General features: G+C 50.5%; 1 protein-coding gene across 17 annotated transcripts in view; it reads left to right on the forward strand.

Annotated features, from left to right (window-relative positions):
- RIMBP2 (RIMS binding protein 2) overlaps nt 1–20,790 on the forward strand; it is a 70,055-nt gene that overhangs the window by 38,970 nt on the left and 10,295 nt on the right. For all 17 annotated transcript variants that reach the window (XR_012583116.1, XM_074554573.1, XM_074554575.1 and 14 more), the window contains 10 exons: nt 803–853; nt 4,160–4,373; nt 8,076–8,227; nt 8,911–8,987; nt 9,823–9,932; nt 11,176–11,973; nt 14,510–14,661; nt 15,701–16,162; nt 18,113–18,259; nt 19,144–19,302. Coding sequence is in view for 16 of the 17 variants with exons in the window: in XM_074554573.1 (XP_074410674.1) it covers nt 803–853; nt 4,160–4,373; nt 8,076–8,227; nt 8,911–8,987; nt 9,823–9,932; nt 11,176–11,973; nt 14,510–14,661; nt 15,701–16,162; nt 18,113–18,259; nt 19,144–19,302 (2,322 nt within the window). In the remaining variant the exon portion in view is untranslated. The remainder of the gene's footprint in view (nt 1–802; nt 854–4,159; nt 4,374–8,075; nt 8,228–8,910; nt 8,988–9,822; nt 9,933–11,175; nt 11,974–14,509; nt 14,662–15,700; nt 16,163–18,112; nt 18,260–19,143; nt 19,303–20,790) is intronic.

Genomic DNA, 20,790 nt, shown 5'->3' on the forward strand with positions numbered 1-20,790 from the left:
AGAAGCACACTTTAATAAAGACAGTCTGATGTTGAGGAGTGATAGCCATTGATGGAGTCTGTGTCCTCATGTACCAGAGCTCTGGGCAGGTTTTATTAAATGTGACCTGAGGGATGCTCCAGGCTCGCTGGCACTGCTGGCACTGTGTCCCCTGTCACCAGAGTCACTGCTGGCACTGCTGGCACCGTGTCCTTGTCACCAGAGTCACTGCTGGGTGCACAGGGCAGGGCAGGGGCCTGTGGGGCTGGGCTGTGGTTTGGGACTGTGGGTTTGGGTTTGAGGGTTTGGCTTTGTGGTTTTGGTCTGTAGTTTTGGTCTGTGGATTTGGATTTGTGGAGTTGGAGTTGTGGATTTGGGTTTATGGTTTTGGTCTGCAGTTTTGGTCTGTGGATTTGGGTTTGAGGGTTTGGAGTTGTGGGTTTGGGTTTGTGAGTTTGGATCTGTGGGTTTGGGTTTGTGGGTTTGGGGTTGTGGGTTTTGGCCTGTAGTTTCAGTCTGTGGGTTTGGGTTTGTGGGTTTTGGTCCATGGCTTTGGTGTGTGATTTTGGTCTGTGGGTTTGGGTTTCTGGGTTTGGGAGTGCCCAGGCACCCTGTGTGTGGTGCTGCTCCAGCTCAGCAGACCCCCCTGCCCTGAGAGCCAGCCCCCCAAAGTCATCACTGCCACCCTGGGGTGCCCGCCAGGGCTGGCACAGCGCCCGCTGCTGGGCACGGCCCGGCTGGCGCTGGGTGCTCACGGTGACTCACTGCTTCTCCTTCCTCCTCCTTGTCCCTCTCTGCTCCTGTTTCCTCTGCTGCCGCCCAGGCTCAGGTTGAAGCCAAGAAGGAACATGAAGGAGCAGTTCAGTTGTTAGAGGTAAGATCCCCTGGGCTGCCCTGCCTTGCCCAGCTCCCTTCTGAGCAGGGCAATTTACAGAATCATCGCTGTGAGCATTTCAGGGAATATGTAGGCAAAGAGGGGTTTTTTCTCTTCTGTTATAATTGCATCCTTATAATTATAAGATTTATAATTCAGTTAGGAGGGCATTAAGCTGAGCTGTTGGAAGTGATGTATGTTTCTCTTTTGGTACCATTTTTTGTAAAATACTATTAAAGGGAGTGATTAATGATGAGAACTTTGATTTATTAGGCTGGAAGTACAGCAGCAAATACCAATCAGTTACCTAGGGTTCCTAATTAAATACTGTCTAATAAACATAAAGCAACGTGTCAAAGGAGCAGAAACTGCAAACCTGATGAAAGAATTGAGATACTTCAGAAACCTTCAAAGGGTGAGGTGGAGAGAGAACACTTCATTTTCTGCCTGAGGAAAAGGCATGGAATGGTTTTAAGTGCCAATGTACATATCCTAAAGAACGTGCAAAAATATCATAGACAATAAAACATATGATAGACATAAAAATATGATACACAATAGCACGTGCACGTGCAATATTTTATTTAGAAATTTGCTGTTATCTAAAGGCAATTTCCAGTCTTACCTTCCCACAGAATTTCTGTATGTACTTGCTGGCCCTGCCTCAGTGAAAGGTGGATTTTTCCTCGTGCATTGATCAACTTTAAAAAAAATAAATTAAAGCAATTGTTTATTATTATCTATAAAAGTTGATATTCCCACAGGGTGTGTTTTACTCATAGACTTTCATTAGCATCGTTTAGATTATTAGCTTCCAGACTGTAAGCTGAAGTTTTTATTTAATGCCTGATGCAAAGTGTTTGATACAGGGAAACAGAAACAAGACAAGCAGGAGATTATTTACCCCCTCAAGCTGAGCACAATTCTGATTTAGCTGATTTGTCTGCAACCTCTGATTTGCATAACCCCAACAAGATTTCCAAAGCTTTTTCCAAATTTTGCTTTTTATTGCCACCAGCACGTTATTTGTTAGCATTTTATTCTGTGTGCCTTTTGGAGTTTCAGATTATTTTATTTCGTGTGCCTGTTGCAGTTTCAGATCATTTTATTTTGTGTGCAGTGTCAGATCAGCAGCAGTGTTGATTTCTGGAGCGCTGTTTGTGTTGGTGCATGTTTTTACACGTGCAGCTGTTTGAGACTGCTTTGAAATGTAAAAAAAATTACCCAGAACTGTTTTTATTTCTTTGCTTATTTCACATCTCTTTGTTCACTGTGTCGTGTTTGGGATTTGTTGCTTTGCCCTTCACCCAGAGCACCCTGGACAGCATGCAGGTATTTCAGGGCCCCATTCTCCTCTCCCTGTCCTGGCCCTGCGCTGCTCCCTGGCAATGGGACCAGAGCCCTGCCTGCCCGTGCATGGAGTGTGCACTCACTGCTGTGCAAGCATGCTTTGCATTATTGCCTGGCACCAAACCATGCAAATCAGGGTCCTGTTTGCACAGGGAACGAGCCTGGGCATGGTTAACCAGAGCTCAGCCTGGTTTGCAGCCAGTTCCTCACCAGCATGCCAGCAGCAATGGCTTGGTGCTTTCCTCAGGGCTGTGACCTTGTGGAGTTTGCCTGAATTCAGACTGTTCCTTGCCTTGTGGAATTCAGACTGTCCTTTGCATTGTGGAGTTTGACTGAATTCAGACTGTCCTTTGCCTTGTGGAGTTTGTCTGAATTCAGACTGTTCCTTGCTAATGCAGGGACTCTTTTAGGTGATATTTGCACCTGAGGCTGATCTGAATTAAGACTGTTCTTTGCTAATACAGGGACTGGTTTAGGTGATATTTGCACCCAAGGCTGATCTGAATTCAGACTGTTCTTTGCCTTGTGGATTTTGTCTGAATTCAGACTGTTCTTTGCTCAAAACCACAGCAAAAAAATGAAAGACAAAAACCCCAAGCATTGCATGTTTGTGTAAAACTCCCACAGTGTCTGACTCTTGCTGTTCTTGGTTTCGTAATCAGTCAGGTGGACACCCTGAGATTTCTTTTGCAGAAATAAATTAATTTGTGTGTTATGAATGCAAGGAAATGATATCTTTAAAATTGACTCTAAATTTTAAAAAGTACTTGTTAGAAGAAAAAGAACAGAGCCACCGCGTATAGTAGAACATTTGGATTTTTGGGTCCTTCTGGGTGCTGTCAGCATTTTCCTTCAGCCAGGATCTCTTTATAGGTGCTGTGTAATACAGGTTGTTTTTTTGATATATAAAATATACAGGTTTTTTTACACGAACAGAGAATGTTTTTTCCTTTAGAAAGCCCAAGCTCTCAGTTCAGCTGAAGGAGTTTAATTGCTATCCAGACTTGCTGTGTTAGCACAGCTGCTGAGCTAAGCACCAGAGGGGTTTAATGCACGAAGGTGATGTTTGCTCACCACAGAGCACAGCATGGACACATGATTATAGCTTTCATTTAGCTGGTGTGTGAGTGAGCAGGTCTGCATAACGGGGCTTCCCTGCTGCAGTGCCTTCGCTGCTCTTGGGATGGTTGGAGTCAGACCTGGAGACCCCCCCAGAGCCCCCCATGCCCTTGGTCCCACAGGGAATCACCCCCGAGCCCCCCATGCCCTTGATCCCTGCCCCCAGCCAGGGAGGGACCCCAGAGCTGGGGGGCTGTGTGCCCCAAAGTCCCATCCCCAGTCCCCATCCTGGGGGCTGTGTGCCCCAAATCCCCAGGCTCTGGGGGCTGTTCATCCCAAATCCCTGTCCTGTATCCTCATCCTGGGGGGCTGTGTGTGCCAAATCCCCATTCCAAATCCCCATCCTGGGGGGCTGTATATCCCAAATCCTCAGGCGGGGGGGGGGCTATTCATCCCAAATCCCCATCCTGGGGGACTCTGTATCCCAAATCCCCACACTAGGGGACTCTGTATCCCAAATCCCCATCCCAATCCCCATCCTTGAGGGCTGTTCATCCCAAATCCCCATCCTGGGGGGCTGTGTATGCCAAATCCTCATCCCCAATGCCTATCCTGGGGGGCTCTGTGTTGGCTGGGAGGGTGTCTGTCCTGAATCCCCATCCCAGTCCCCACCCTGGGGGCCTGTGTGTCCCAAATCCCCACCCTGGGGGGCTGTGTGTCCCAAATCCCTACACTGGGGACTCTGTATCCCAAATCTCCATCCCAGTCCCCACCCTGGGGGGCTCTGTGCCCCAAATCCCCACCCTGGGGGCTGTGTGTCCCCAGTCCCGTGTCTCCCCTGTCCCTGTCGGTGTCCCGGTCCCGCCCAGCCTGAGCCCCGTCCCTCCGTGCCCGCAGGCCAAGGTGCGGGAGCTGGAGCAGAAATGCCGGACGCAGAGCGAGCAGTTTAAGCTGCTGTCGCGGGAGCTGGAGCGGTTCCGGCAGCAGGCGGGCACCATCGAGCTCCTGGGCACCTCCTCCTCCTCCTCCTCCTCCTCGCTGGCCCCGCCGGGGCCCCCCGGGAAAGCCCTGGCACAGCTGATGAACGGCATCGCCACCTCCATCGGAAAAGGTGAGGGCCTGGGTGGGACAGACACCCCTGGGACGGACAGACAGACAGACAGAGCCCTGGGATGGACAGACAGACAGACAGACAGGCAGAGCCCTGGCACAGCTGATGAACGGCATCGCCACCTCCATTGGCAAAGGTAAGGGCCTGGGAGGGACAGACACCCCTGGGACAGACAGACAGACAGAGCCCTGGGATAGACAGACAGAGCCCTGGGATGGACAGACAGACAGAGCCCTGGGATGGACAGACAGACAGACAGACAGAGCCATAAAAATTTGAAAGTAAAACTTCCCAAAAAGAAAAAATAGTCTCAAGAGAAATGGAGAACATAAAGTAATAATACAAAAATATATATATATATATTTGTATTGATGTTCTCAGACTTGCAGTCCCCAGCAGAGCCCACAGTGAGTGTTTACCCAGGATCTGTGCTGAACTTTCACCAGGCCATCTCCTGTTGCCAGAGGCAACAGCTCCCGGTGCAGAGCTTTGTAAACCATCCATTATTCATAGGAAGGGACAAAGGCCAGGCAGGAGTTACCTGAGGACACCTAAAAACAGCTTCCGTGTCAATCACACGTTATATTGTGTTGTTCCGTATCAGTCACATGTTAGATTGTGTTTTATACCATGTGAATCACACATTACAGTGTGTGTAATTCCATGTCAATCACACGTTATATTGTGTTATTCCATGTGAATCACTGGTTAGATTGTGTGCTATTCCATGTGAATCAATCACACATTGGACTGTGTGCTATTCCATGTCAATCACAGGTTAAATAGTGTGTTATTCCATGTGAATTACACGTTATATTGTGTGCTATTCCATGTCAATCACAGGTTGAATCGTGTGCTATTCCATGTGAATCACAGGTTAAATCATGTGTTATTCCATGTCAATCACAGGTTAAATTGTGTGTTATTCCATGTGAATCACAGGTTTAACTGTGTCTTATTCCAACTGTGTGTTGTGAGTCACACAACAATTAATTTAAAAGGAAAGGTAATTAGGTATTGAGCTGTCCTTCAGGCAGCAGGGAGGTCCAGCCTGCATCAATGAGATTGATTTAATGAAAAATGGAAATCAGCTGAACATCTTTTAGGGCTCAGTCAAACTCTCCAAGCTAATTTATTCTTATTCTTATGCTAATGGAAAACCTTTTTAAAAGCTTCCAAAGGTGCCAACCTGGGCTGTCCCAGTAACCCCTGAGTGAAACCTCAGCAAGCACAGCCGGCTCTGCACCCAGGGCAGTCCAGGGCTTTCCTCCCTGAACCCTCTCTCCAAAGCCATGGATTTTTGTGGCATTTGGAACCCAGGGCCTGCAGCCCTTGTGTCTGACCATCAGACCTGCCTGGACACCACTGATCCTCCCTGTGGATGCACTTTATTGATAACAATAAACTCGTGTTTGAGCCGGGGGCAGGATTTCTGATTGCTGAAATCAGCCCTCTCTCAGGAATGATGGCAGAGTACAGCAAGTCCTCCAAACCAGAAGTGGAATTATTTTTATTATGTGTGGGGAAGAAAGAACACAAGAGGGAACACAGGGAGAGCTTTAAAGCAAAGCAAATGATGGAAATGAGATCAGTTTATGACCAGCTGCTTTGCCTTAATTGGTGATGTCTGAATGTATCAGGAAATGAAATAAACCCAGCCAGGATGGATTAGAGCATAAAAAGTTCACTTTAAACCTACAATAATGTCACAATCAGATATAGAAGCCTTAAGATTTATTATTCATCAGTTAAGAGGCTCGTTTAAATGGTCTTTCTAGATAATTTAGGTAGTCCATATGGAATAAGCAACTGCAGTAAATAAAATGGAGAGTCTAACTGTAATGCAAGCATGGACAGATTTCATTCTCCTGAAACATTTAAATTAGATCTCCCTAGACCCTTCCTCCACATTCTATACCTAGGGCCAGCAATCTGCAAACAGAGCCTGCAGGGTGCAGGAGGTCTGAGACCAGCCAGAGGCTCCCTGTGAGTGAATAATCACAGTTGGCCCAATTATTTATGGCTTGGCACGGGCAGGCTGGGATGGCAAACACATTAACAGCAAACAGAAGGAGCTGAATTGGCTAAAGGCTCCTGAACAGGGAGGACTTCCCTGTTGTAGACGTGAGGAAGGTTCCAAGAATGACAAACGTGCCCTTTTCCAGCCTGGGGATTGCCATAAGTGGGGCTGCTTGTAATTAATCTTTTGTGTGGTGAGTTGTGTATTTCCCTGCTGTCAATGTGCTGGAGCTGGCCTGCTGTAGATTACAGTGATGCAGAGAAAATTAATCATATTGGGCTGATGAGCACAGCAGAAACCCTTCTGATGGCATTCCTGGAGCTTTTTCTCCTCGGCAGTGAGAACAAAGAGGTTCCTCTGGTAATTCCTGCTGACCTGGACTGGGAATCTGGAAATCCAGCAGCAAAACGTGGCTGCCCAGACTTGTGGCAGAGCAGGAGAGGAAATGCTGACCCTACACATGCTCAGGGGCTGGGTAATTAGAGCACGGGCTCGTTGTGTTAATGAGAGGCAGGGTGCACATGTGAGCTGTCACAGCAGCTCCCTGTGCCCTGCTGCAGCTCCTGCTCAAACCCAGCTCAGTCACAGTTCCTGCTCTGGGGACTCAGCCAGCAAAGGGAAAATGTGCCAGTGGCTTTTATCAGCTTTATTGGCCTCCCTGCCAGCCTGGGCTGTGTTGTTCCTTTGGCTGCTCTCACCTCTGGTTTCCACCTGAGGCAGCAGGAGAGAAGAGAGTTCAGCCTCTTGTGAGGCTCTCCGTGTGCAGTATAATCTCTATTTGCCTTTCCTCTTTTTAAAAAGCACAGTAAAATATTCCAGAAGGATTTCTGGGGATGTTTCCTTCTGCACAGTCTGAGTTTCCGTGTTTTGGGAGCTGCAGGGATGGCCTGGGATCAGATCAGAGTGCTTTGGTGTCAGTGAGGAGCCCCCAGGAAACACCAGGCAGGTGCTGCTGGCACTCCCTGCCTGCCAGAACCCAACAGCTCCATTGCAAAATGAAATCCTGCCAGCTGCATCCTTAGCATTCCAGTCTCTTTCTGAGAAGAGAAATGCATGGCTGGCTTCTGATTGCCAGGTGAGGACAGAGTCCCCAGAGAAACACAGGAACTCTGCAGTGCTGGGTGTGTTACAGCGTCCCTCAGCCTCCCCAGGCACACCAGGGACAGAGGTGCGTTATTGCACTGGGGAGACTTCACCTCTGGGCTCTCTGGATGGAGATGCCTCCACTTTGTGTGTTGTTTTGTTCCATGGTGTTCCTTTCAGCAGGGTACCCCAGTCTGGGAGCTGGATGCTTTCACTTTGTGCGTTGTTTTGTTCCATGGTGTTGATTTCAGTCAGTGTACCAGTCTGGGAGCTGGATACCTGCACTGTATGCGTTGTTTTATTCCATGTGGTTGATTTCAGCAATGTACCGGTCTGGGAGCTGGATGCCTGCACTTTGTGTGTGTTGTTTCATTCCATGGTGTTGATTTCAGCAGGGTACCACACTCTGGGAGCTGGATACCTGCACTTTGTGTGTTGTTTTGTTCCGTGGTGTTGATTTCAAAGGTCTGGGAGCTGCAGGCTGAGGGCTGCCCTGCTCTGCAGTGTGCCCAGCACAGCCTGCCGGGATCCGTGCCAGGCTGGGGCAGTGCCCTGCTGCTGTGCTGGCACCCCTGACTGTGTGTGCTGTGTCCTGGCAGGCCACGAGAGCCCCTCTGGAAGTCGCTGTGTGATCTCAGAGTTCATCAGACCCCTGCAGGTCTCTGGGGACAAACCAGAGCAGCTGTCTGTCAAACCCACCTTCCTGTCCAAGTCCAGGGCTGGCACCCCAAGATGCAGATTTGATTCAGACGTGAGTCCTTTCGAATTTTTGTGTGGTGGGAATTCCATGGACATATCTGAGGATTGTCCAGGGGGAATATTTGTGTATATTTGTGTAGCAGCATTATTGAAAAGTAGAAACACTCTCTGCTTTTTGAAGAGGCCACAGAAAAAGCAGCTTAGCAAGGAGACTTAGGGAAGCAGAACTAACAGCCAGGAACAGGAGAAGCAAACGTCAAATTTAATTCCTCTTTTCTATTATTTTGAGTTATCTCTGGCTGAGAACGTCAAGCCCTCTTTTGCAGAGCTGAACGTTTTGTGCCTTCTGCAGTGTAATTATGTGATCCGCTCTCACTTTATGCAAGCTCACAGAAATTAAGCTCCATTCCCCTTAGAGATACCCAGACCCAAGGGAGGGTGTGTGAATTAAATCTAAAAAATGAAACAAAATGCTGGGATGTCTGAAATCAATCAATCAATAAATCAATAAATCAGTGATACTCTGCAATGGCACTGGTTGTTCCTGTTCTAAATTCAGCATTTGTTTTAAGTGATTCTGCCCTTCTAGGTAAAATGAACCAGTTGTGCTCCATACTAGAATTTAACTTTTTTCCCCTGATATTGTGTGTTCACTGATTGATATCACCTGTCAGGAAAACTGTTCATTCTTTTTTTTTTTGTAACCACATTGTCTTTTTTCTCCTCCCCCCACAGATGGATAATGATCAGAATTCCAATACCTCAAAGCAGAGATATTCTGGGAAAGTCCATCTTTGCATTGCCCGCTACAGGTAAAGCCCCCTCTCCTCACAGACCCCACGCTCAGCTGGAACATTCACCAGCAGCTTTGGCTCCCCCCATCCATACACTGAATTATTGCATGGAATTAGTACATGCAGAGCAGACCCTGCCCCAGCTCTGGCTCCCCCCATCCATACACTGAATTATTGCATGGAATTAGTGCATGCAGAGCAGAGCCTGCCCCAGCTCTGGCTCCCCCCATCCATACACTGAATTATTGCATGGAATTATTATATGCAGAGCAGAGCCTGTCCCTGTGCCCCAGCTGGCGGAGGGGGCTGAGCTCTCCCACCCCCCTGCATCCCTCCAGTGTGTAAATCAGATTAAATAAATGGGCACCTCCTGCTCTAGAGAGGAGTCACAATCTCTTCTTTTCAATTACTTCCTCAGGCAAATGGAGGTTTGGTGTCCGTGACTTTGCACATTAAAATTTCAGGCATGAGGAGGGACTGTCATGATAAAAATTTCAGTGGCTAGCAGTTTCTTTCAGGATGGATATGGATTTAAGTACTTCACAAGTACTTTTCGTCTCTCAGAAGCTTCTCTTGGATGTAGCTCACTGGTTTTGTCTTCTTTTACGTTGCTTCTGTAGAAGTTTAATGAAGTGGTGTGAAAAGAACAGAAAATTGAATACAGTGACTGGAAAAGAGTTTGCTTTAATTCACTCTAGAAAATAAAGATAATTTGGCCACTGTTTATCAAGAGCCCTGAGTGAGAAGCGTCTAAGTGCATCTTGCGGGAACTGGTGTAAAAGGAACATAAAATTGAGTACAGTGACTGGAAAAGACCCCCACAACTGAGTCATCCCTGTGCCTGTCCCCACAGCTACAACCCCTTCGATGGCCCCAACGAGAACCCCGAGGCCGAGCTGCCTCTCACGGCAGGGAAGTACCTCTATGTGTACGGGGACATGGACGAGGATGGCTTCTATGAAGGTACTTCTTATTGAACCTCTGAATTCCTGATAATTCATGCACATTGAAATCTGATGGCTTCTATGAAGGTACTTCTTATTGAACCTCTGAATTCCTGATAATTCGTGCACATTGAAATCTGATAGCTTCTATGAAGGCACTTCTTACCAAACCCCCGAATTCCTGATAGTTCATGCAGATTGGAATTTGATGGCTTCTATGAAGGTACTTCTACCGAACCCCCGAATTCCTGATAATTCATGCAGATTGGAAGCTGCTCCTCTGTCAAGCACGCTCCAAATTCTCTCCTCCGTCTGCTCCGTAATCGGTCGCTAAATTTGGCTTTATCGCCGCGGTGTTAATTAAAAGAGTTTCTGCACCAGCAAAGCCGCTCCTTGCAGGCAGAGCTAATTATAAAATATTTTATAGTGTCAGCTTTTCCTGCTGGCGAGATTGAAGTTGACAAAAAAGCTTACTGGCAGTTCTGGTATTTCCCTTAATAAGCCTTTCTGCTCCCAAGCTGGGATGTTGTTTATGCCCTGTCACTCATCCCCTGCCCCCTGTCCTGCCCACTCTCAGGGCACTGCCATGGACAAGCTGTTCTCCTGTTGGATACCCAGGACATCCCTCTGTCCTGGATTGCCCAAACCCCTGCCAGGGGGCTCAGAGACCCTGGCACAGAGCCCAAGACCCCTGTGACTTTGATTATGACCCATGGAGCAAATTACCAACCTTATATGAAGATCTGCAAGCCACGACAGTTTAAGTAGAATGATAGTGAATTTATCACAGGGTGAAAAAATAGATTCTTGGGGTTTTTAGAATGGGGGGTTCAGGGGGTAAGATGGAGGAATTTGGGCATGTCCAGCCTTTCTCCTCCTTCTTCTTGGCCTCCATCTTCTGCTGTGATGTTGGCACTTTTAGGTTGGTTTAGAGTAGAAGCTCACTGTCTAACATAGGTGGTAGGTATTGGGAAGTAGTTGTAAGTATTGTACAGGCAGTTTTTAGTATAAAAGGTAACACCACCCTGGGGGCGGGCAGAGTGCCTGGACTGTCCTGCTGAGCACACCTCGGCTGAACGGGAGAAGGGATTTTAGAGATGAGATAATATAAACAACCTTGAGACCAAGAAATGAAGAGCTCAGACACCTTTGAGCGCCGGGCTGGGAAAAGGGACTTTTTAACACATCTGGGGGTCACTGTGAGCAGCAGAGACCCGCGATTCCCCTTCAGGGTTTCTAATGGCGCTGCTCTTTCCCTCCAGGAGAGCTTCTGGACGGGCAGCGGGGGCTGGTGCCCTCCAACTTCGTGGACTTTGTGCAGGACAGCGAGGCGCGGCTGTCGAGCGTGGAGGAGCAGAACGCGCTGAACCGCGCGGGCGCCGCGCTGGAGGCAGAGCTGGAGCTCAGCCCGCCCGCGGCCCTGGAGCCCGGCAGCGCGCTCAGCAACGGCGCGGGCACCCTGGACGTCAACATCGACGAGATCGGAGAAGACATTGTGCCTTACCCCCGCAGAATCACCCTCATCAAGCAGCTGGCCAAGAGCGTCATCGTGGGCTGGGAGCCGCCGCTGGTGCCGCCCGGCTGGGGCACCGTCAGCAGCTACAACGTGCTGGTGGACAAGGAGGTGCGGATGAACATCGCCCTGGGCAGCAGGACCAAAGCCCTGATAGAGAAGCTCAACACCTCCGCCTGCACCTACAGGATATCCATCCAGAGCATCACCAGCAAGGGCAGCTCCGACGAGCTGCAGTGCACCTTGCTGGTGGGCAAGGACGTCATCGTGGCCCCCTCCAACCTGCGCGTGGACAACATCACCCAGATCTCTGCCGAGCTCTCCTGGCTGCCCACCAACAGCAACTACAGCCACGTCATCTTCCTCAACGAGGAGGAGTTTGACATTGTCAAGGCTGCTAGCTACAAGTACCATTTTTTTAATTTGAAGCCCAATATGGCCTACAAGGTGAAGGTCATGGCAAAGCCCCACCAGATGCCCTGGCAGCTTCCCTTGGAGCAACGAGAGAAAAAGGAAGCCTTTGTGGAATTTTCTACGTTGCCAGCAGGTTTGATATTTTTCTCCCTGCCCCAAAATTCTTCAGTTGAAATTCTCTGAAAATACTAGATAAAATACTTTAACCTACACAGCATTTAGGGGATGTAAGTGCATTTTGGGTGTGAAGGTGTAATCAACCTCATTGTGCAACTTGAACTTGTAAAGCCAACAGGTTCGTTGTGTTTTGGAAAGTCTGAGTCCTTTTCCCACCTGGCTTTTGCATTAGGAGTGTTGGTAAGTGTTGTCAGTCATTTGCCATCGTTCAAGTACATTGAAGCAATGTTGAAAACTACAGCAGAAAGAGAGCAGTGAATTTGAAGAGTAATCTCATAATTTTGGGGGTGTGTGGCAGCACCTGAAATAATCTGAGTATCTTTCCTTATAGATTCCTTATAGATGACCTACCCACGGGCATCTAACCATGGCCAAGTAGGAGACCCCTCAGATATTCAGCATTTCAGTCCCTGGGTGCCTCTGGAGGGACACTCAGGCTCGAGTGGCCCTGGCAGGTGAAGCATCCGCAGCATCCTGAGCTGGGTTTGCTCAGTGCCTGCAGGGTGTGATCCAGCAGGGGCAGGAATTCATCCACCCTCTCCCTCCCTGGCCTGGGTGAGGAGAGGAGAGGAGAGGGCATTTCACACCTGGGAGCTGGGAGGCACTGCCTGGGTGCTGGCCTGAACCCATCTCATCTTTGCTCTTTGGGAAAGGCCTTTGGGTGAGGTTTTTCCAGGCCAAGCACTTGCCGTGCTGTCCCTCCCTCTGGCTGTGGAGCCTGCTGAGCAGCACAGAGCTGCTCTCTCTGAGAGCTGAGGAGCAGTGAAGCTCCCAAACCCTCCCCACTGCTTCCTTCCACTGGGAGCCCCTCTAGAGAAACAGGCCAGCTCTTCACTGCTGTGTAGAGGAGACACAGCAGCAGCTGGGGAAGTGGTCAGGGGCTGATTGCAGAGTCACTGGAGCAGAGGAAAGGATGGATTTGGAGTCAGTGATGGGAGTTGCCATCACAGAGTGTCATGCAGTTGAACTCATCTCGACTCATCAAAGCAATGGAATTGCTCACATAAAAACACAAGTGTCTGTCTCTTGGGCACTCAGATCTAAAGATAGAAATAAGCACAGGATTGGGACCAATGGGGCTGCTGCAGCTTTTGGAGTAATTTATGTAAAAAACCCCATGAGGAGCAAAGTATAGCAGAATTCCAAAGCAAACATTTATGCTGATGACCAAGGCCATAGAAAATCACCAGGAATCATTTCCCATGTAATGATGGGAGGAAATAGGAGCCGTGCTGAGCCTGGGGCACTGCAGTTTATGAAACCTGTCTCTGCACAGCCTGGGAAGGTCGAGACAGACACCCTGGGGATTGTTTCCTTGAGGGAGGATGGAAGGAAGGTGACTTCTCCTGCAGGAGCAGATTAATGTCACTGTCATGGCAAGATGCTGGGTTAGATCAGATGCATTCTTTCTGTAAGCTGAGCAGCCTTGCTGAACTGGGAGTGCTGGCTGGCACTAAAACAGGATGGCCAGGAAAGCTGAAACTCAATCCTGAACCAAAATCTGTCTTGGCCAAGAATAGCATTAGGTCAATTTGCATACTCTCAACTTGCAAGATAAAAATACCTTAGAGATGCAGGGGTGGTATGAGCAAAACCTTCCTGTTGTGCCTGTGCTGTCCTGAACATGACCGTGGTTTCATTTCCACTCCACTAGAGGACGAAATTCAGTGGCAGCAAAGCAGTGAAATGCACTGGCAGTTTCCCAGGGGTCTGGCGTGATATTTGCACCTGTATCAAGCACAGCTGAATGATTTTCAGCCTTTTTGGTGGATGAACAGATCTGGTTGTGTTTGGTGTGCTGGGAGAAGCAGTCTCAGCTGCAGGCTCTGTGTTGTGCCCTGCAGAGGTGGCTGCAGCCCAGCCCTGCTGCAGCAGCAGCCTCTGCTCAGGGCTGGCTGCTTCAATTAGCACAACAGGATGCTTGAAAAATTCATGAGCCAATAATCTCTGTGATATTTTTACTCTGGCTTTCTGGCCAAAGTAGGGCTATTTATAACAGGGCACTGCCTGTTCATTAAGGAGGTCTTTGGTGTGCTGTCACACTGACACACACTGAATGCCTTCAGAGGTGCTGGGTGTGTTTCTGACTCGGTGCAGAGGGAGGACCAAGCCCAGCTGTGCTGTATCCAGCTGTGGAACGTGCAGCAGCATCAGCTGTGCAGCCCCAGCTGTGGAACGTGCAGCAGCATCAGCTGTGCAGCCCCAGCTGTGGAACATGCTGCAGTCCAGCTGTGGAACGTGCTTGCAGCCCCAGCTGTGCTGTCCCAGCTGTGGAACGTGCTTGCAGCCCCAGCTGTGCTGTCCCAGCTGTGGAACATGCTGCATTCCCAGCTGTGGAACATGCTGCAGTCCAGCTGGGGAACGTGCTGCAGTCCAGCTGTGGAACGTGCTGCAGTCCAGCTGTGCTGTCCCAGCTGTGGAACGTGCTGCAGCCCCAGGTGCAGCCAGCCCCTCGGCCCTGAGCTCCGTGTGACCAGCCCCATCTCTCCTAGGTCCCCCAGCCCCGCCTCAGGAGGTGTGTGTGCGGGCAGGGAGCGCCCCAGGGACCCTCCAGGTGTGCTGGAAGCCCCCAGCGCTGTCAGCCACGGGGACGTCCCACGGTGCCACCGTCACAGGCTACGCGGTCTATGCCAAAGGGCAGCGGGTGAGTCCCCTCTGTCGCCTCTGTCACCTTTGTCCCCCCTGTCCCCCCTGTCACTCTGTCACCCCTGTCACCTCTGCCACTTCTGTCACCTCTGTCACCTCTGCTGGCGTCCTGCCGCCAGGGACGTGGGGTGTTTCCTGGGTCCCCCCATGTAGGGAGGAATGATGAGTCTGACTCCACGTTCTTAGGAGGCGCTGACACGTGTCTGTGCTCACAGTGTCTGTGTGTCTGTCTGTCCGCAGGTGTCTGAGGTGTCCCTCCCTGCCGCAGAGGGCACAGTGCTGATATAGAACAGGGTGCTCACAGTGTCTGTCTGTCTGTCTGTCCGCAGGTGTCCGAGGTGTCCCTCCCCGCCGCAGAGGGCACAGTGCTAACAGGTGTCTGTCTGTCTGTCCGCAGGTGTCCGAGGTGTCCCTCCCCGTCGCAGAGGGCACGGTGCTGATGTGTAACAGGGTGCTCACAGTGTCTGTCTGTCTGTCTGTCCGCAGGTGTCCGAGGTGTCCCTCCCCGTCGCAGAGGGCACGGTGCTGATATAGAACAGGGTGCTCACAGTGTCTGTCTGTCTGTCTGTCCGCAGGTGTCCGAGGTGTCCCTCCCCGCCGCAGAGGGCACAGTGCTGATACAGAACAGGGTGCTCACAGTGTCTGTCTGTCTGTCCGCAGGTGTCCGAGGTGTCCCTCCCCGTCGCAGAGGGCACGGTGCTGATATAGAACAGGGTGCTCACAGTGTCTGTCTGTCTGTCTGTCCGCAGGTGTCCGAGGTGTCCCTCCCCGCCGCAGAGGGCGCAGTGCTAACAGGTGTCTGTCTGTCTGTCCGCAGGTGTCCGAGGTGTCCCTCCCCGCCGCAGAGGGCACAGTGCTAACAGGTGTCTGTCTGTCCACAGGTGTCCGAGGTGTCCCTCCCCGCCGCAGAGGGCACAGTGCTCACAGTGTCTGTCTGTCTGTCCGCAGGTGTCCGAGGTGTCCCTCCCCGCCGCAGAGGGCACAGTGCTGATATAGAACAGGGTGCTCACAGTGTCTGTCTGTCTGTCTGTCCGCAGGTGTCCGAGGTGTCCCTCCCCGCCGCAGAGGGCACGCCGCTGGAGCTGCCGCGGCTGCGCGCCCTGGACGCCCGCGAGCTCACCGTGCGGACGCTCTCGGTGCAGGGCGAGTCCCTGGACTCTGCCCCTGCTGCCGTTCCCCCCGAGCTCCTGGTGCCTCCGCCCCCCCAGCCCCGCACTGCTCCCAAAGCCAAGCCATTAGCAAGTGCCGGAGCCCCAGAAACCAAAGAAGAACATTTCGGGCCGCATTTCAAGCGGGATGAGTCCTGGGAGCAGACTCGCTCGGTGTCCCCCGGGCACGGACACATGCTGGAGCCACCCGCCTTCCACGGCCCCCTCCAGGGCAGGAGGTCTCCGTCCCCCAACAGGATCCTGCCCCAGCCTCAAGGCACTCCGGTCCCCAACACCGTCGCTAAAGCCATGGCGAGGGAAGCTGCACAGAGGGTGGCCGAGAGCAACAGGGTAAAGGCAAACTGGGCTGGGCTGGGCTGGGCTGGGCTCTGGAGCACCTGCACTGAGGCTCTGCTGGGCTGCTTTGTGCTCTGTGACACCACTGGGGCTTTTCTGCTCTCTGGGGCACCTGCACTGGGGCTTTTCTGGTCTGTCCACTGTGGCACTTGCTGCCAAAGATTGCTCATCGTGTCCCTCAAGGGGTGGGTAATCATCCCTCAGCTCTGAAGATCCACTGCTTGAGAAGCAGAGTGCTGGAATTCTGGGCTGATGGAGCCCTCCTGTGTCTGCTGTCGTGGATCCACAGGGAATTTTGTACATTTTCCCCTCTCAGTGCAGCCTTGTCACTCAGGTTTGCAGCTGCTTTTGCTCCAGCTCCTCCTGGAGCTGCCAGCAGTGTCACTGCCCAGGGACGCCCCTGCTTTGGGAGCCCCGTGACCCAAGGCTGTGCACTGGCTCAGGTCTTTGCTGGTTGATTTAAATCCCACGTGTGGGGCTCTGGGCTCAGTGCAGCTGATGTGGATGTACCCTGACAACGTGCTGTGGGTGTTCCACACAAATATGTAATATTGAAGTACCCCCAGGGCCCTGGGCAGTTACTTTCTCGTCACAAGCTGCTCACAACTGTCTGTTACTTCCTTCAAGTGTCACTTACCCACAGATTCTCTTGGTGCTTCATCCGGCAGTCATCAGTTATGTCCAGTTTTTAGTCTCCCATTGTATCTCCAAAATGGCTTTTTTAATTTGGACAGTTCACACATGTCTTAACAGCCCCAGCTGATTGACTGTTCCTGTTTTGGGATGCATTTGATCCAGTGGGTAAATCGAGCCAGCTTTTGAGAACCTGAATAATTCTGGATCAATGATAATAGGATAAACACATATGTATGCATCTGTATGTATCTCCCTTTTGTTTATAAATAACACTGGGATGGAATAGAGGGAGAAAAGGCAATTGGTTTCTTTGGCCCTAGGAGGTGAAAGTTGATTTAAGAACCACACAGGGAAAGAGAGCAGAAATCCTTTTTCTGGTGTGGAGAATTGCTGACATGACATGTGCTCTGAACCACGTTTGGTTACATTAGTTTAAGTGATGCCTGAAATGATTTATTCAGGAATCTGGACAGAAGTTTACAGACAAATTGATTCTAAATGAAATCCAGTCCTGCCAGGGATGTTTGTCCCGTTTGGTCCCCTGTGGTACAAGTCCTGCACTGGCGGTAAGTGCTGCAGGAGGAGCTGTGAGCCTGCCCTGCCTGCTCTGCCGGAGGGGCTCTGTCACAGAGCAGCACGAGGGGCTCTCAGAGCACAGCACAGCCTCAGCTGCAGCCTTTGGTACTGGGGCCTCCAATGCTGCTGTGAGTGAGCACCCACTGCTCTGCCAGGGAAAGGAGAGTGTCTGCTGGCAGCCTCCGGGTGCAGTACTGGGAATTTTGGGAAGTGGAACAGGCAGGAGAGCTGGCAGCTCAGCTGACAAACACATCAAGTCATTATTTAAGAGTGAGGGTAATAAAACAGGCAAAAACTTCTTCAAAACTCCTCAAGGGTTCCATCCAGGGGGAACTGACAGTGCTTTAAACCGTGAGAGCTTTTAAATGTTGTGTGCTTGAATCTTTGTATTGGTATTTGTGTCCCTCGGTGCAGGGGCAGTGTCCCTCACTGCTCTCTGTCCTCCCACAGATGGTGAGGAGGAGAGTTTATGTTGGTGTTTGTGTCCCTGAGTGCAGGGCAGTGTCCCTGGCAGTGTCCCCTGTGTCCCTCTGCTGTCCCCCAGATGGCGAGGAGCAGCGTTTGTATTTGTGTTTGTGGGTGCAGGGCAGTGTCCCCAATGTCCCCAATGTCCCCAGTGTCCCTCTGCTGTCCCCCAGATGGAGAGGAGGAGCGTTTGTATTTGTGTTTGTGGGTGCAGGGCAGTGTCCCCAGTGTCCCCAATGTCCCCAGTGTCCCTCTGCTGTCCCCCAGATGGAGAGGAGGAGCGTTTTCAGTGAGAGGAGCAGCGCAGCCCCGTACTCGGATGAGGAGGAGGAGGATGGCTATGACTCGCCCAGGGTGAAGCGAAGGGGAGCCTCGGTGGATGAGTTCCTGAAGGAGTCCGAGCTGGGCAAGCAGGTGAGGGGCTGGCCTGGCTGTGCAGGAACAGAGGGATTGCTGGAGGGCAGCTCTGCATGGCACTGCAGGGCTGGGCTGGGCTGGGGACACAGGCTGGGACACAGTGACACAGGTGGGGACACAGGCTGTGACATAAGTGACACAGTGACATAGGCTGGGACACAGGTGAGGCTGAGCCATGGGCAGGGATGCTCCTGTTCCTTGTGTTTTGCACAGCTTTTAGTCTGATCCCACTGAAAACAACTATTAAATAATTTATTACATTACTTTCAAGAGATATATGAACTCTAGAAAAGAGATGGGTTTTTTATGTCTTGGCATAGTACTTTAGCCAAACACCTGACTTCCTGTGTTGAGGGTCCACCATGGTGGCAATATGCTGCTAGAATTAAATGCTGACCACTTTGAAATTCTAATGTGATGTAACAAACAGCTGCAAAGAACAGATGATACGTGAATTATCCTCAGGGTTTTGCAGTTTGGTCAGCAAGCCCGTTGATGCATGAAGGACCTCTTTAATGAGGGGAATTTAATCAAGACTAAAACTGGATTTGGAGCTGTGAATGGAGAGATCCTTTATTGTATCACCTGGGATTGAGACTGGGTTTCTGGAATTAGGATGATAAATGGGCAAAACAGTATTTCCACAGAATTTCCACAGGGATTGAGACTGGATTTCTGGAATTATGATCATAAATGGGCAAACAGAATTTCCACAGGGATTGAGACTGGATTTCTTGCCTTACAATCATAACTGGGCAAACAGAATTTCCTTGGGCCGTGCCCAGCAGAGCAGCGCCCGCCGGGCTGTGGCTGTGGCTGCTCTGGGCTGCAGGGGCTCAGCAGGATTAGCAGCCTGAGCAGAGCTCTCTGTGCCCTGCCAGGCTCACTACTGCCTGGGGGACGAGTACCACACGGAGAGCAGCCGCGGCTCGGACCTGTCCGACATCCTGGAGGAGGATGAGGAGGAGCTCTACTCCGAGATGCAGCTGGAGGAGGGCGGGCGGCGGCGCCTGAGCCTGGGCTCGCACGGCACGCTCAAGGTGAGCCTGGCACCCCTGGGTGCTGCCTTGGGGCTCCTGCAGCCACCCCTGAGAGCCTGGCACCCCTGGGCACCCCTGGGCACCCCTGAGAGCTCCTGCAGCCACCCCAGAGCCTGGGTACCCCTGGGTGCATCCTTGGCTCCTGCAGCCACCCCAGAGCCTGCAGACACTAAAGCCTACTCTGCTAGAAGGTAGAGCTGGGCTGCTTTAATGCATTTATTACCTTAGGGGTTTTTTTTTCATTATTTGATAGGTAAACTTCTAACTGACTGTTTTCCTGTATGTGATCGTTGCCCTTGCAATTTCTGTTCTGCATCTGGGGTCTCCCCCTGTCTCTGTGAGGATATACTGCATGTGCCACCCTGAAAAATGAGTTGTTTCTGAGCGAGGAGATTTGTAAAGACTTACAAAACAACTTCTGTTTTTCCTGTGTGAGTGATCTGTCCATGTACCCAGTGCTGGTCCCATCCCTTCCACAGGCTTAAAGCTTTCCTGTGGGAAAGGGAGTTGTTTCAGCTTTGTTTGATCAATGTTTTATCAGAACTCCTTGTGCTCTGAACTTTAGGGAATCACCAGAGAGAGTAGGAAATACATTCCAGAAATACTGCTTTAGTACGGGAATATTCATCACGAAAGAAACTTCAATATAACAACTAAAGCATATGCAGAACACTGAACACACCCAGTACTGAATATATATTTGCCGTATTATATTTGTACATGTGAATTGTATTTGCTTTGTGTGTGTAGTAATTGCACAAACTGGGTTTTCTTAGAAAGCACAAACTCACAGGTTAACACTTTCCTCAGTAGATTGTTATTTAACTAAAGTCAGTACTACTTGGTCATGCCTATAAGAATTCTGACCATTGCTATGACTGCTTTCATGTGCTGTGAGTTCAGTCCTTTTATTCTGGTACTGCCTGCAGTGAGACAGGTTCTTTTTCAAAGTAAGAAATTACCATTGTTTGTATTGCTGCACCAGCAGAAAGGCTGAAACCAAAATCCTTCTGCATGCCCATTGTGTCCCCTTCCCTGGCAAAAAGAATGATCCCCAGACTGTTCTTGTTCTGTATGCATCAGAAGGTGTATTTACCCCTTGGATTTAAATTAGTATTACCAATGTGGATACTGAGAAAGTTCCAGAGCCTTAACTGGTGTGGGAGATCGATTTTGACCTGCCAAGGTTTGCAGGCTTCCCTCGATGTAGTTCATGCTAACTGACCTTTTGTTCACTTCTGCGGTGCTTTATCTCAAGTTTCACAGGTGTTACACACATTTTAAAAACAAAGGAAATAGGTGAAGCAGTCTAAAGTGACTTGGAAAGTTCCCTCTGCCTGGAAGGGACAATGACCAAACGGCAGCTGAGCTCAGAGTGCTGGGAGGGAGATGCTGCTGACATCTCCAGCAGGATCTGTTGTTATTTCTGGGTGCTCCTGAGCCCAGAGGTGCCCCTGATCCGGGCATTAGGCACAAGGAGAGATGATC

This window comes from Zonotrichia albicollis, chromosome 18 (genome assembly GCF_047830755.1).
Source record: "Zonotrichia albicollis isolate bZonAlb1 chromosome 18, bZonAlb1.hap1, whole genome shotgun sequence".
NCBI classification, from domain to species: Eukaryota; Metazoa; Chordata; class Aves; order Passeriformes; family Passerellidae; genus Zonotrichia; species Zonotrichia albicollis.